This window comes from Podarcis bocagei (genome assembly GCF_964188305.1).
Source record: "Podarcis bocagei genome assembly, chromosome: 10".
Taxonomy (NCBI): domain Eukaryota; kingdom Metazoa; phylum Chordata; class Lepidosauria; order Squamata; family Lacertidae; genus Podarcis; species Podarcis bocagei.
This window is the reverse complement of record NC_138135.1, coordinates 29,377,443-29,393,872: the sequence shown is the minus strand read 5'-3', so window position 1 is coordinate 29,393,872 and position 16,430 is coordinate 29,377,443. Positions and strand designations below refer to the sequence as shown.

The 16,430-nt window shown below is 40.9% G+C and overlaps 1 protein-coding gene across 1 annotated transcript in view; it reads left to right on the top strand.

The window, feature by feature from the left end:
• The window catches only part of LARGE1 (LARGE xylosyl- and glucuronyltransferase 1), a 345,951-nt gene that overhangs the window by 91,198 nt on the left and 238,323 nt on the right, over window positions 1-16,430 (top strand). The window contains exon 2 of the mRNA XM_081210986.1: window positions 6,061-6,244. Coding sequence (XP_081067112.1) covers window positions 6,139-6,244 — 106 coding nt within the window. The 5' untranslated portion in view covers window positions 6,061-6,138. The remainder of the gene's footprint in view (window positions 1-6,060; window positions 6,245-16,430) is intronic.

The window sequence follows — 16,430 nt, the reverse complement described above, 5'->3', positions numbered from 1 at the left end:
CGGATTTGTATAGGGTTTACTCCTTAGCCTTTTCTTCTCCCCAAAATATCCCACAAGGCAGTGGAGGATTAGGATCAGAGTTTTCCTTCTTCTAGATGTGCTACCTTTCCTGGTTGATCCTTACCTGGTTTAGCTGGCTAGTCAAAGCTGTTCTTGGGATGTGGCCTCTGTGAGCTCTCACTTGTGGCTCCTAGAAGTTTGTTGTATGAAGATTGCTTGGAATAAGAGGAGTCCTGACAAGATATTAATCCATATTTTGGCTGTCTGTGATAACCTATTCTCATAGGTGCCAACTATGTGGGTCCATGGGTATTCAGGAACCCACAAATATTAAATGAAGGGGCTAGGTACCCCAAGAATGTCTTTGGTAGTGCGTGTGTGCCCTGCAGCATGCACACATGACATCAGCATGCTGTGGTGCATGCACATCACCACATCACCAAGCCCCTGAGATGTGCACGTCACATCAGCACACCCCCGGACATGTGTGCACCATGTCATCACACCCCTGCGACATGCAGACATGATGTCAGCACACCCTGGGCACCCACTGTTGCAGGGGCAAGGTGGCACACCTGCCTATTCTAACTTTATTTATTTAGTTTCTGAGGACTTGGAGTTCACATTTGAAGGTACCAAATTGAAGCTGGATATAGTGAAGTTGCAAGTATTACACCTACTCTGTATTTCTTAGGTGTCCCAAGGGCAATGAATTGATCTGACTTGTAGATTTCCTGCAGCATCAAAATATCAGGATGTTACTTAGCAAGGGGGTTGAGCAACCCTCTTGCATCTGACAGGTTTGCAAAACCTTTTACATTGCAGGATACCACTTATGATCTAAAAAAAGAAAGAAAGCAATTTTGAATCTTCGCATCACATGAACATTAACATGTTCTCTCTCCTTTTAAGATGCAAACAATTTTCTTACCGCTTATGAATATTACAAGTTTGAGTCACCAAAATGAGTCTTCATTTTGTGATTAATTTCTAATTTTGGAAATATTTCTTATTTGATTCTGGACAAAGTGTTTAATAAAGAACTTATTTTGTTTGCTTTTTTACTTAAGGGGAGTTTGAGAGGAGCCTCTTTCTATGCTGTTTCAGAGTAAAGATGAATGAATAATCTCACACTGGGTTTTGAATCTGAACACACAGCTTACTGCTTAAACTCTGAATACCTTTAAAACTTCAAGGACAAATTTACACTACAAACATTTATCTGTTTTAACTGTCATAGCATTTCCCCATAAAATCCTTATAATTGTAGCCTGGTATAATATCAGACCTCTTGTTAGAGATTCGTAGTGCCACTGCCCCACTTCAAACTACATGTCCAACTTTCTTAAAGAGGGAATGCCAGTTCCAACAGAATATGTCTGTGTTGTGGATACATCCAGACTTCAGTGATGTAATTTATTAACTTGTTCCAGTTAACTAGAGTAGTGGCATTCTGCATTCATCTGTGGATTACCGGTAATTTTCTTCAAAATCATAAAATTTAGATGTAATTTTTTTTAAGATGCTCTTTTGATAGAAAGGCTTTTGTGTATCATTAAAAAAAGAAATAAAACGAGATGTGCATATTGCATCTACTATATAAGCCAGGAATAAACAATATATATATCTTCGAGATGTTGTGATCTGCAACACCCATCGTCCCTAGTCAGGCTGACCAATGGTCAGGGATGTTGAAAGTTGTAGTCTAGTACACATATGCAGGACATCATGTTGTCTACTCCTGAATTAAGCAAGCTGTGGCTTCCTAAACCAAGCTAGATTGGTGAGATTACATTCGCTGTATGGATGTTCTGCCTTCCACAGCACACTGTTGTGGATCATAAACAAACAGTTTATTCCATCCTCCTTGGAAGCAGGGACTACGTGGTTCTTTCATATCTTCTCAACATTTGACAAAGGTAAATAGTCAACATATGTATGATTAAGTGTTCAAGGTATTTGAACAAGCAAGCCACAACAGTATGAACTAATGGCATTTTCCCTCAAGATTTTCTTTGAAAAAAGTTTTAGGATTGAATTCGGTGCAGTTTTGACAACTTGGTATGCATAGTTTTAAAAACTTTTTGTTCCTATTTAAAATAGATATAGTTTGAAGACTATAAGGCACCTTTTTCTAATGTGTGAGATTTCTGCTACCCTCTTAACAGCAGTATAGTCTGCTAAATAATATGACTCTTAACAGCTAAGTTTTAGCACTGCGATTTTTCCTTTGTCCTTTCAATTTGATATATAACTTGAAATATACTGTATTTAAATGTGATGAGGAGTGATACATAGAATTTCTTCCACCCTTCTCATATTCTGAGGGGTGCGGGGATAGATCAAAATATATATACAGGGTTAGACAAGTAATTAACCTTATCTATATTGCCTGGTGTATACCCCCAAGCTTGGAACATACCCTCATTACAGAGGACAGCTTTGCATACTGCATCCAATATATAAGCCAACCATGTATGCCTTGACCAAGTTGTGCTGGTATGGTTGTGCTGGTATATTGGAAACTGCTGAAATACTGTGAATGGTTTGGGGAGAATGCAAGCTGAACTTTTGATGCAAGAAGAGCTTTTCCTATTACAGCTATTGACATTCACTGCTGGTAGGCCTTGTAATGAACTTAGCAGTCCTGAATACAGCCGTGTGAAACTTGGATTGTGCGTGTGTGTTTTGCTACCCTTCTTGTTTTGACTCTGTGTGTCACTGTGTGTTTGTGTGTTTTGCCTGACTCAGAGCTGAAATAATGCAGAAACATAGAGTATCTCCTACCCACCCCAACTCTTCTGCAGCTTCCACCTGAAAGCACAAATCCCTGTCTGGCAACCATGGGGAAGAAAAGATTAATCCTGGAGGCTGAGCTTGATTTCACCCAAAGAAAGCTGGGCTAAAGTCAAAGCCGAGCTAAATTCAAAGTACATACCTTGTCTGATTCAAGGTTCATCTTGAAAGCACCACTGAGTTTAGCATGCAAGGAAGCCAAACTCTTACAGCTATGATCCAGAAATGGTTTTAAAGACCATATGAGAGACAATCCAATAGAAAATGCATAGATAAGGAAAGCTTACAAATAGTAAATTGAGTTGATCAATACTTGTTAGTGGTGCATATCCCACTTTTGGAAGGGTATCTGTCTTGTGGAAAGACTGTTGAAAGGAAAATAGAAATAATAGCAAAGCTAAGGTATTTTTAAAGCAGCTAATGCCTTAGGTGTACATCTGCAAAAAGGACAGAGTGTATCTATGTTAAAAAAGGCATAAAATAAAATGACATTTCAAGTTTCTGTGAGGGCTGCTTGACCTGTTGCTGTGAAAACTGGGTACCCACAGTACAGTCTTGCCTGCTTGCAAATACCCATGCTACATTCAAGAGTTCGTTTTATAACAAATGAAATACAGAAAACATTTTTACTTAACAGAGTTACTTACTTTTTAAATCAATTGACTCTCATATTGCTAGGAACCTCCAAGACTGTTGTTATTCTCTTAAATAACATCGGTAAATATACGAAGAGTGAAATGTAATCATTCACCACTCTAGCCAGTGAAATCATGGGGAAATTGATAGGCTTTAAAGTATACTTGAAAGGTATATCAGTTAAGAAGTAAAGTAAATAACTGGGTTTTAATACAAAGTGGATGAATGTATAACAAATTCGACTCAATACAGTGTGTCACACATGAATGAAATTCCTGATTCCATTTTAGAAAATATTACAATGCTTTCTGTAGCATTTTAATGCACAAATTAATGTACAGTGGTACCTCGGTTTAAGAACAGCCCTGTTTACGAACTATTCAGTTTAAGAACTCCACAAAACCGGAAGTAGTGTCCCGGTTTGCGAACTTTACCTCTGTCTAAAAACGGAATCCGAATGGTGGAAGGGCACCGGCATGGGAGGCCTCATTAGGGAAAGCGGATTAAGTTCGTAAACCGAGGTACCACTGTATTACATTAACAGCTATTGCAGAATGTGTTGCGGTAGCTCTCATCAACTTTTGATACCATCAATGATGGTATCCTTCTGGACTATCTGCTGGAGATGGGTATTGCGGGGGGGGGGCTGTTCTTTGGTAGTTCCATCTTACCTCCAGGGCTGGTAGAATTGGATGGGTGCTTCTTGGTCTCCTGGCTTTTTAGCTATAGGGTGTCACAAGGCATTGTATTGTCTCTGATGCCGTTTAACATCCACATGGAGCAGTCTTTAGGAGTTTGGGAGGAATATGCTGATGATACCCAACTCCATTTCTCTTTCATGTCTGAATTGGGAATGACTGAGAAGGCCCTGGATGAGGCCAAAGAAACTGAGTCTAAATACTGGTAAGATGGAGGCACTGTGGAGGAATAGTTCTCAGCTCCAGGAAGTTGGTATGTTACCTCCCCTGGAATGGGGCTGCTCCTGAATCCAGCTCTGTTACTGGAGATGCTGGTATTCTCAGTGTCTAGGGATGCCTTTTACCAACTTGGGTTAATACGACAACTACAACTGTTCCTAGATCAGGATAGCTTGACAACAGTTGTCCATTCACTGATAACCTCACGGTTCAATTAGTCCAATGCACCCTATGATTAGAAGGCTGAATCTGGTGCAGAACAGGGCTCCTAGGTTGCTTGTGCAGGCAAGCTGCCACCATCATATAACACCCTGCTTTCAGGATTTGCACTAGGTGCCAATCTGCTACTGGGCTGAGTTCAACATTCTGGCACTAGCAGAGAAGTCTCAAGACCAAGTTCCTTGAGAGAGCACCTTATGCCTTACAGCCAGTAGATCACTGCTGTCTGTGGGAAAGTCTCTTCTGCAAGTTTCAAAGATCTCAGAAACCTATTTCACAATAACTCAGAGCAGGGCTTGTAATATAGTTGCCCCATTCTGTGGAATGGCAGTCCTGTCAAGGTACAACAGGTGCCCACTATATGCACTTTTCTGAAGCAATTGAAGACATTTGTGTTCTGACAGGCTTTTCTAGCTGGATAAATGGGTCTTTACCCCAAGTATCTATTTTGTATGGTTTTAGTCTTGATTTAAATATATTTGTTGTGGTTTTCATGTCTCATTTTTAATTATCTTTAGTGTAAATAGCCTTGAGACTTTTTTTTAAGAAGGCAGTTAATAAATAATTGATAATAATGATGATGATGATGATAGTAGTGGTACTTACTATATTTTTATAGCAGCCACAGCCCACAAGGTGGGTTTAAATGTTTTAAATAGACTGCATGTGTGAAAATAATTTTGTGGTGGGATTACTTGTATTCATACAAGAGCTATGCCCAAGCTGTTGATTCTGGATGAGTGCAAGTGCCACAGCAGTGCTAAGGAGCAAACCGAAATGGTGAAGTGTAAAGGGCCCTAAAAGGCTACCTTACACTTCAGTTTTACATTTCACAGTAACTGATCTGAAATCAGAACGGAACACAAGACTTAACAAGAAATTGCTTTTTGTTGCAGATTCCTGGCACGTGAACCTGAATGGCTTACATGTTTGTAAATGATTGCCACATTCACATGTTTTCATTGAATACCCGAAGCATGTTAAGTGCACACCTAGAAAGCATTGTGTATGAAGCAACTCTGAGAGAACATTGTTGCTTACTACTACTGATTGCTACTGCTTCTGACTCTTCCGCTTTCAGGCTGCTGCTGGTGTACCTGCTGCTCTTTGGAAGCAGAGGCGGCAGAACAGGTGGCTCTGTTTTATCTACCCAGGAATACCACCTGTGCAGAGACATCAAGGAGAATGGAGGTTTCTTTATTTTCAAAGGGCAGCATAAAATGGTTGTTTTTTTATAAAATGTATGTCGCGTGTAACTGATATGATAAGATACGCTATTGATTTATGCTCTTTCATGATGCTTCTAAGGAACACATTTATTGTTTTTGACATTTTACAGAATACTGAAATTGGGACTGTGTTTTTGCAGTGTGTGTGGCCTATTTTTGCCCGTGTTTTTGCAGGGACTGTTGGAGGAGTCTAACTTTGCTCATGAGAATGGCAGGGTGCTAATGTGCACTGGTAATGTATTGCTTCCTTTTCTTTCTTTCAGGGAATATGTGGGAGACTGTGGACTTCATGCTTCCGACATAGGAACAGAACCAGATTAGGAATCTCCACTTCTGAGAGAATGCTGGGAATCTGCAGAGGGCGACGGAAATTCCTGGCTGCCTCTCTGACTCTCCTTTTCGTTCCTGCTGTAACCTGGATTTACCTGTTTGCTGGGAGCTTTGAAGGTAAGAGGAAAAAGCCTGTCTAATATTGATGGGTTTTGGGAGCTGATGAGTTTGGGGACTTTTGTTGCTGTCACTTTAGATCTAGCAGTATTTGGACAGATGGAATGAAGTTGTCATCTGTTGCCTCCCCCATTTCCCCACCCACTATAAAAGGGGGGGGGAGGCGATGCTGTCTCTTCACCCTGACATTTTCAATATCTATTTTACAGACCTCCTAGTTAGCTAACTTCTGTGGTTGTGCCTATTTTGAGGTTTGTAGCATAAACTGATTTATTAGAACCATAGACTGATTTTATATATATCACCTTCCTTCAGCAACAGTATTTGTTTATCTGTTTATTTGTGCAGACTGCCAGTTGAACCCCAGTACAATACAAGCTGTTTGCCTTCAACTAGGAGTAAAAGACCAGTTTTTGCTTCCCATCTTCACACAGTTAACTATTTATGATCTGAGCAGTGTTTAAAACAGAGCAACATTTTTAGAGTGAATTTTTCCCTCTTCATAAATGCATGTCCCCTGCAACTGGCAGTTCAGAGCTGGTGGCAGCATTGCTGGAAGCAATCGGAGTACATTTCATGATTCAAACTCTGTGCTTGGAAAAATGAAGAAAAATAAATCTACGTTTTAGTGGAGGTCTGATAAAAGGATTGCCTAATATAAATTGATTTTTTTCTTACAACTTGTTGGGGGAAAGGGAGATTCTGCACTTCACAAAGAACATCAAAACAAAATCTATTTATTTTTATACCACCATTTGCACAAGTCACAGTGTGGTTTACAGTAAAAATAACAAGTAAATAAGAATGCATTAAACCCATAAGAAATGCAATCTATTAACAACAACAACAACAACAACAACAACAACAACAACAACAACAACAACAACAACAGCTTATTTTTTTCTACACTGCCCATCTGACTGGGTTGCCCCAGATATTCTGGTTAGGTTCCTACATAATATACAGGTAAAAAAGGTAAATGACCCCTGGACGGTTAAGTCCAGTCAAAAGCAACTATGGGGTGTGGCAGTCATCTCACTTCAGGTCAAGGGAGCCAGCATTTGTCCACAGACAGCTTTCCAGGTCATGTCGCCAGCATTACTAAACTGCTTCTGGCACAACGGAACACCGTGATAGAAGCTAGTGTGCATGGAAATGCTGTTTACTTTCCCGCTGCAGTGGTATATATTTATTTACATGCACTGATGTGCTTTCAAACTGCTAGGTTGGCAGAAGCTGGGACAGAGCAACAGAAGCTCGACCCGTCATGCAGATTCAAGCTACTGACCTTAAAACTGGCACACCCAAGAGGCTCCGTGGTTTAGACCACAGTGCCACCCGCGTCCCCTACATAATATACAAAAACACAGCAACAAAACAACAGAACATCACACATTAAAAGTGTTCCAAAACAGGGCTGTCTTCAGATGTCTATGGAAGGTTGTTTCAATACAGGGCTGTCTTCAGATGTCTATGGAAGATTGTATAAATATTTACCCCTTTGACATCTGATGGGAAAGTGTTTCATAGGGTGGGTGTCACAATCGAGAAGGCCCTCTGCCTGATTCCCTATAACCACTTCTCACAATGAGGGAATCACTGGAAGGCCCTTGGAGCTAGACCTCAGTGCCCGGGCTAAATCATGGGTGTGGAGACCTCCTTCAGGTATACAGCACTGAAGCCATTAAGGGCTTTAAAGGTCTACATATACACAAACACTTAAAACACACACAACAACAAATTACTGAATGCTATTGCTATTAGTAGTTGTCAATTAAGTCCTTTCCTCCTCCATATACCCTCTGAAAAAGATGTGTCTTGACCAACTACCTGAAGTTATAAAGAAGTTGTAGGCTCACAGGATGAAACAACCCTGGTTCATGCTTCTCTTACTGAGGTTAACACTGTACAGCGGGTGTGTGTGGGTGTGTGGCTAACCTGTGGCCGTCCAGTGGTCAGCAATGATGGGAGATGTAGGTAAGCAACTTCTGGAGTACTATAGATTCCAGCCAATGGAATGTCACACTCTCTGCTGATGTTGTCATTGCAGATGTCGACATATGCTTACATAGGCAAGTATTTAGTTAATTACAACTTGGCTGTCCCATAGTCATTGCATAAGTGCTTTCTAGAATAAAACATTAATGGAAGAGTGAGAAATTGGCTACTTGAAATCAGAATGGCTTTTGCATGCTGAAGAGGTTTGATTTCTCCCCTGCCCCTCCTTGCTCTATAATTCAAAGCTCTCCTTTAAAAAAAAAAAGGTGACTTACATTCCAAATTATTACTTCCTATTTTCTGTCTTACAGTCCAGCTGTAGATAATCCCATCTCCCAGTTGCTTAGAGGCATTTACGAATCTGGAGTGTGTCATGCAACAGGTGTCTGGCTCTTTCCTCCCACCCCACCCCACCCCCAAAGTAAATGCGAGAGCAGCAGGCAATCAAACAGCTTGAGGACAGCAGCTTAGATAGGAAGATAGTTTGTCCAGGTTTGTGTCTCCTAAGCATTCAAAAGATGAGTATAGTGGGTTTGAAAGACCCAGCTCAGTAGTAAAAGTACGTTTTGAATTCCAGAGGTCCTATGCTCAGTCTCTCACACCTGCAGGAAGGGTTGGAAAAGGCTCTTGTTTGAAACCCTGGAGAGCTGATGCCATTGTGTAGACAATGCAGAGGTAGATGGGCCAGTGGTTGGCATCTGTAAAGAAGCTTCCTGTCTGTCTCTCCCTTCCCCATACATTGTGCTGTCTTACTTGGTATAAGGAAGCTTCTCCCCTGCACCCACACCATAGAATCTTAGAATCATAGATATGGAAGGGACCCTGAGGGTCATCCATTCCAACCCCCTACAATGCAGGAATATGCAGCTGTTCCTTACAGGGATCAAACTTGCAGTCTTGGTATTATCAGCACCACATGTGTGTTGTTGCATTTGTGGTGTCTAAGAAGATATCCCATTATTTAGAAAATGATTTGTAGGGAGGTTTTTTGAGTTTTAAAAAACCTTCTGCAATATCGAATGTTACAACAATACAAAATTGTTCTAATTACAAAGAAAGGGGGAGGTATTCACCAATAAATTGCACTGCTTACAAAATAAACATAAAATAGCTCTTTTGGTTTTAACATTGTACTCCAGGCTTCATTATCATTTCAGCAAGCAACGTAAACAACAACATAGCAAATGCAAAATACATGTAAAGAGTTTCTCAACAAAATAGAAAAATAATAACAAATAATTTTTAAAAAGAAAGGAAAAAGAGAACTAATTAGCTCTTGAGCCATTATTTGCCAAACAAATGAATCCAATAACTATCTTAATATATATATATCTGGATATATAGACAGTGAACTTGAAAGAGATCTAATTACCCTAATAAAACCAACCAGTGATTAAGAAACACAAATAATACCTGGATGGCATTTTAACAGTTTTTTCAACACTGAGATAGTGTTCTCATTTTAAACCTTTCCCATGCATTGTTCAGCTTTCCTTTGGACAACATCAGTGAGGCTGAGAAGGTGGGGGGGGGTGTCTTGTCTTTTGGGCAGCCCAGGACCTCCATACGCACTGCCCAGGCTTGCACCCCAGAAAGGTCACTTCAGTGCTCCCAACGCAGCAGAAACATTGTGGGAGGCAACAGTTACAAGTTAATGGTCTCTGCAGCCACAGCAGGCGCTGTGATTCTCCAGCAGTTTGATTTCACCCTCAGAGGCGCACTAATGGTCTGTCAAGCCAGATGGATGCCTACAACAAACAACTCCATCAGCCACATCCAGCATGGCTAATGATCAGTTGTGTTGGGAGTTAAAATCACACAATATCTGGAGGGTCACAGGCTGCCCATCCTTGCAGTAATCACTGCCTCTTCCAGTGCATACCAGTAACATAAGTTTTGTGGCCATAGTCAGTAACTAGTTTTTTTCTAGAGGGACACTTCAAATGCAGAGTGAGAGTACATGGGTCAGCAAAGTGATCTTCTACCATGTTCTGTTATGACAATTATATTTTTTCCTATCTCCTACCTTTAGTTGGGCAACTAGGAAACTGGCTTTGGCTTTGACAGAGGACACCAGCTTCTGAACAGTAGTTTTAGGAATTAATTGTCCATTTGCTTTAGTTCAGCTTACCCCAGTTTTCAAGCCTTCCTTACATTGGCAGACTCCGAATAGACAATCTCAGCTTCCCTACCCCCTTCCTTTCTTTTCCTTTTTTTCTTGCAGCAGTGGCTGTTTCCTTTATAGGCTGGGGGATTTAAATTTTCCGATCTTACAATTCAGCACCTCAAAACCCAAAGGAGATGAAGGACTCTCATCTGTTTAGCTAACATCTTGAAAGACAAAGCTAATACTGAAGCATGAAAAAGAGAATGAGGTTTATTCCCCGGTGCATACATAAGCAATATTTGAATGAGCAGTGATTCAAAAGTAACTTTAGTTTCTGTCAGATTGAGAGAGGAACTGAGATGTCTTGCCAAGACTAAAGCACTGATCTCATATAACCTTATTCCCCCTCCACCTGGGAATTGCCTGTGGTCACTGTTCTTGCAACAGAACAGGCTTGCACAGCTTCTGTGACTCCCCTGGATGAATGCAACCCAACAGCCATGTGATAGTCTGCAAGGAACTAGATAACCCCAACCCCAATTTTGTAATTCTAGGCAGGTAGCAAAACCATAAATTTAATTGCCACTAATTCCCAACCTGAGAGATGACACTATTTTAACTGATGGGCTGCATTTGACTTGGTAAGTCACACATTGTGCTGGTCTGCTTTAGAAGAAGGAAAACTGCGTGATCCTTAGTTTGAAGTAATGAATACATGAGGCTGCTTCACATCAAATGAGACCTTTGGCCCATTCAGTATCATCTACTATGCCTTGCAGTGGCTGTCCAAGGTCGTGGAAACTCTCAACACCTGCCCTGATCCTTTGTAACTGGAGGTACTAGGGACTCAACCTAGCACCTTCTCTATGCAGAGCATGTGCTCTGTCACTGAGCCAAGGTCTCTTACCACAATCTGAGTGTTCAGCAGAGGCAGAGTTAGGGCAGCTGACCGTTTCCCCCTCACTGAGCTCTGAGCAGAGAAGGTGCCCTGTTATGGGAAGGAGGCATGTAGGCTCCAGCAGGGTCCTAGAGCCCTCCATTCTCCTTCCCAAAGCCTAGTTAGTACTTGCCAAGATTTGGGGAGAAGGTGAAAGGCTCTAGGACCCTCCTGGAATCCTCAAACCTCCTTCCCAAAGCCCAGCACTGTGTGGGTGCTGGGGGAGGATTTTTGCCTAGCTTAGGGCACCATAGTACCAAAGTCTGCCCATTTATTCAGATGTTTAAAAAGAAAATAAATCCAGGGATGTTAAACTGAATGGGGTATTCATGTTTTCCAGTTAATTCTTACCCAAAGCAGAATCAAGTTATTCTAACCTGCAGTTTTTACCATTGAAGACTTTGAAAGGGAGAAAGTGGATTTATAATTGATGTTTCCCACCACTCCTTAGATCATTATCACACTCATTCCAACTATTCTAGCAAACCTTTGGATTGTGGTATCTGGGTTTAAAGAACATGGGAATGGATTCCCAGCATTGAGAGGTTCGGTCCAATTTATTTGTTTATTTGTTGGTTTGTGGGATTAATCAGCTTCTACTTCAAATTAAATCTACTCATGGTGCTTACAACATTTAAAATACAATCCTACGAAATGATAATAGCAATGGTAAAAGTATTATGAATATTTCTGTATAATCACATCCACGTTCAGTGGAAGTCCTTTTCATCTGCCCACTGAAAACAGCATTCAAACATACTAAGTGGGCATTGCGCAGTGAGTTCCCCATCCCATTCACACACTCCTGCCAACCCAGCACATCTTGTGGTTTGACCAGTTTGACTACAGCAGTTTAGTTTTATTTGCTGCTCTAAGTTGTACAGCTTCCATGAGCAAAAATGATTTGGAAAAATCACAGGCAACGACTGATTAATGCATGTCCAAAAGATGTCACTAAAAGGGTGGGATGGAATGAGGCGAGGCAGGGCATGCAGAAGCCAGGAACAGAACCCCCGCAGTAAATGTCAGGTACTACCAATTTTGGTCAGCAGGGGTGAGACTTCAGCCAAAGTGGGATTTGGTTGACCGCTTCAAATCCATATAGGGTAAGACAGAGTTGGCAGTCTGAATTCAGCTAATTGATCTGTGAATGCTTCCCTAGGGAATTATTTTCTGGAGAATACTATTCTTCTTGATTACATCGACAACCTTTAATCCCCCTCCTTTCACTAAACCAGAGCAGCAAATTTCATTGTTGTTGTTTTTAATATATTCATTTTCAGCCTTGTCCATTTTGGTAGAAAAGCAACTTCTCTGGCCTAATAACTATTGTGAAATCTAAAAATAATTCCACAAAGAGGATCAAACTGAATAGTTTTAAATAGCTGTTTAACATGTCAAATAACTATTCATGCAAATAAGGATTTAATTTCATCACTTAATAGCATCTGTATATTAGGTTCACCAAATAAAACTTGCAATTAATGTATAATGAAATGATGTTTACTAGTAATCTTTTATGCATTAAGAATGGAAGGTGTTTACTCTTTAGAAATGTTTACATCATGAGTACACTAATGCAAAAAACTATTTTAATAATTTAAAGAGTGTAAAATACCAGTTTGCCATGGAGAGACTTGAAACTTATTCAAGTAACCTTGCAAATAGTTGTGAATCAGTTATTACTTACTGCATTTTAACTCCCTATTTTCCAATGAGCTCAGGGTTATATCTATGTTTCTCTCCACCACCACCCCAATTAATCACAACAACCCTGTGAGGTAGGTTAGACTAAGAGATCATGAATGGCCAAGGCTGCTCAGTGTTTTTCATGGCTCCCTGGTCCTAGTTTATTATTCATTCATTCATAACCTGCCTTTTCCCCTGATGGGGACTCAAGACAGCTTAAAGGAAAAAATAATAACTGCTTAAAACATAGGGGGGAAATCTTATTTAGATTAGGTTTTTTATCTTGTATTATGAAAAAGCTTGAATAAAATTTCATGTGGAGAAAACCAATCATGAAAAACAATTGAACATTTGTAGAACTAAAACTATAAATGTATATAAAATATGTTAAAACCGTATCAATAATTACAATTAAAACAGCACAGCACCAGCCTTTTCATTCCCCATAACCTATTGAAACAAAAAAGTCTTCACTTGCTGCCAGAAGGACATCAAGGAGGGTGCCAGTCTAGCTTTTCCTGGCAGGGAGTTCCAAAGTCTGGGAGCAGCCACTGAGAAGGCCCTTTCCTTGTGTCCTCATCAAGTGTGCCTGTGGGTAGCAGGACCAAAGTAAGGGGCTGCCATGAATATTTCAAAACCTGGGCAGGATCATATGAGGGAATACGATCTTTCAGATAGATTAACTCTAACTCTAAGATAACTCAGGAGCTAGAAGGTACCACTTTCTCTGTTCTTTCCAGAGTAACTCTCCATTCTATTCCATTCCTTTGCCTGTTTTTTTGTGACTATCCTTAGACTCCCTCCATCTGTCTCTTTCTTTCCCATACCACTTTCCCACCACAACACTCACTTTGAAGAGGAAACCACAGGGCAGAAGTATCAGTTGTCTCCAGTGTGTGAAAGGGTATTGCATCAACTAAGAGGTTGGGATTACATACTCTTACACTGAATAATAGGCCATCAACCATCTAATTGCACATGTGCACAAACATACTGAGTTTCAACCCAGACTTAGTCATGCTTAGAGGAGAGCAATTTTGTTTTTTAAAAAAGGAACTTAAATTAGAAATTCCATTGATTTTAGTGGGTCTGCTCGAAGCATGACTGAGGTTGGATCCAACCCCATGGTGTGTGTTTGTTGTATTAAATTTAAATAAGGCCTTGGTATTACAAGGATGGGTATGGTTCTCATAAAAAACCTTCTCAAATCATTTTCATTGAGTTGACCTGTTTAATCTCTGAACTGAATACTAGGGCAATATTCTTTCCCAGAAGTATTAAATATAACAACTTCCTAGTCTGTTTTTTAATATAAAAAAGGTAACTGTCTCAAAGGAAAGATCATAGAATATTTTATATGAGCTGGAGTACAAATTTCTTGTCTGTGCGTACATAATTATTGCTCTCCAGCAGCTTTAACAAATGTTCTCTGAACTTTTGCCAATAAATTGTGAAGTGAGTAAATCTAAAAGTTCACTTGAATTTACAGTGTGGGGTGAGGTCATTTATACATCTAAAGTGAGACAGAAATGTTCTTTTTCACTGAAAGTATATAGCGTGCACTGTCCTAATGTTTGGAAGTCTAATGGGACTTAAAGGGGCCACTTCAAATAAGATGGGCTATTTCATGGAGGCCCCTTAGATATCCTTCTCTGTGTCATGTACCTCATGCAGCAAGCCATTTTGTAGCCCACCTACCGTTGTAGGAGTGGCTTGTGGAAACCTGGCGACAATCCACGTGTTAAGGGTTACACATTAGACCAAAGACAGGGGACCTTTTTGACTTGGGATCTAGATCATAATCTGTCACACCTCCATGGGCCAGCTTTGACAGGTGAGACAGTGGTCCACCTGCCAATCACCTGATGCCATAATGATGCCAGATGGTTGAGAGGTAGGTTATCCTGCCCATCTGTCCCTAGCAGGTGGCCATGATTTGTGGGGAATCACCTTGCAGACCAAACTTGGGCTCCTGCCAAGCCAATGTTGTTTGCTCCTAGGTTGGAGATTCTCCCCCTGCATGCACTCACACACACATTAGATCTAGGGATGCTGGGATGAGGAAACACACATGGACTGATTTAGCAGTTTGCATGTCCCTCACCAGAGGTACTAGTAAAGGTAAAGGGACCCCTGACCGTTAGGTCCAGTCGTGGGCGACTCTGGGGTTGTGGCGCTCATCTCGCTTTATTGGCAGAGGGAGCCGGCGTACAGCTTCCGGGTCATGTGGCCAGCATGACTAAGCCGCTTCTGGCGAACCAGAGCAGCGCACGGAAACGCCGTTTACCTTCCCACCGGAGCGGTACCTATTTATCTACTTGCACTTTGAGATGCTTTTGAACTGCTAGGTTGGCATGAGCAGGGACCGAGCAACGGGAGCTCACCCTGTCGCGGAGATTCGAACCGCCGACCTTCCGACCGGCAAGTCCTGGGCTCTGTGGTTTAACCCACAGTGCCACCCGCATCCCACCAGCGGTACTACACATCCCCTAAAACCCAATACATGCCAGCTTTACCTAGTGGTTGGAGAGAATATACTTTCAGAGAATAAAAAAATACCTATTTTTTATAGGTCACTGCTACCCTTTGACATGTCCCCCACCCACAAAAAAACTTTTTTTCTATGTGCACCTCAGCAAATTTAATATTAGCAGTCCAGATTAAACACATTCAGTTCATCAGAGAAGATATTAATCTTGTTCAGGTCCAATGGGGAATTTAATTTTCCATATTCTATTTCCCTACCTCATGAAGCTCTGGCGGCTGTCACTTGCACCGACATCTGTGGGACTTTTAATAATCTGGCTCCACAAACTCATCCTGGTGGTTTCATTCCTTTTTATTTCTTCCTTCACTCTTGCTGAATTTCATCACTGCAGGTTGTAATTGAAGACCACTGTCAAGAAACAGAGGGGAAAATGTCTTTCCTTTGTGCAAAGCTGTCTCTGCAGCTGATGGTTTTTGCTAGAGCTGGATAAATTAAATCAGGACATGGTCACATCTGGGAGTTTCTTGCAGAATTCCTTCTAGCTTTCTAAGCATCCCTCCATGCTCCATTGAGCATCTGTATGGCTAGACTTTTTCGGTGATTGGAAGAGGAGACTCATCATGAACTCTTCGCCGTTTAGAATTGTAGTGCTCATCAAAGTATGAAGGTGGAGCATAAGATTTGACTTACATTGCCTGCTTGTTAATACAGTGAGCATTCTTTAAAAATAGTTATTAAGTCATTTATTAAGTTCCATTAAAGTTATCAAAAATATTTCAGAGTGGCGTGTGGATCATAGCCTTTGGCAAGCTTGCATACATATTAATCTTCATGGCAGATCTGCTTGCTAATTGCAGAAGGCAAACCTATCCATGGGATTGCTGCAGACTTGCATTTTTATAAGCACAGATAAGAAGTTGCTTCAGCTGTGTAAATGTCAAGAGCAGTTCAAAGGAACTGGTCATCT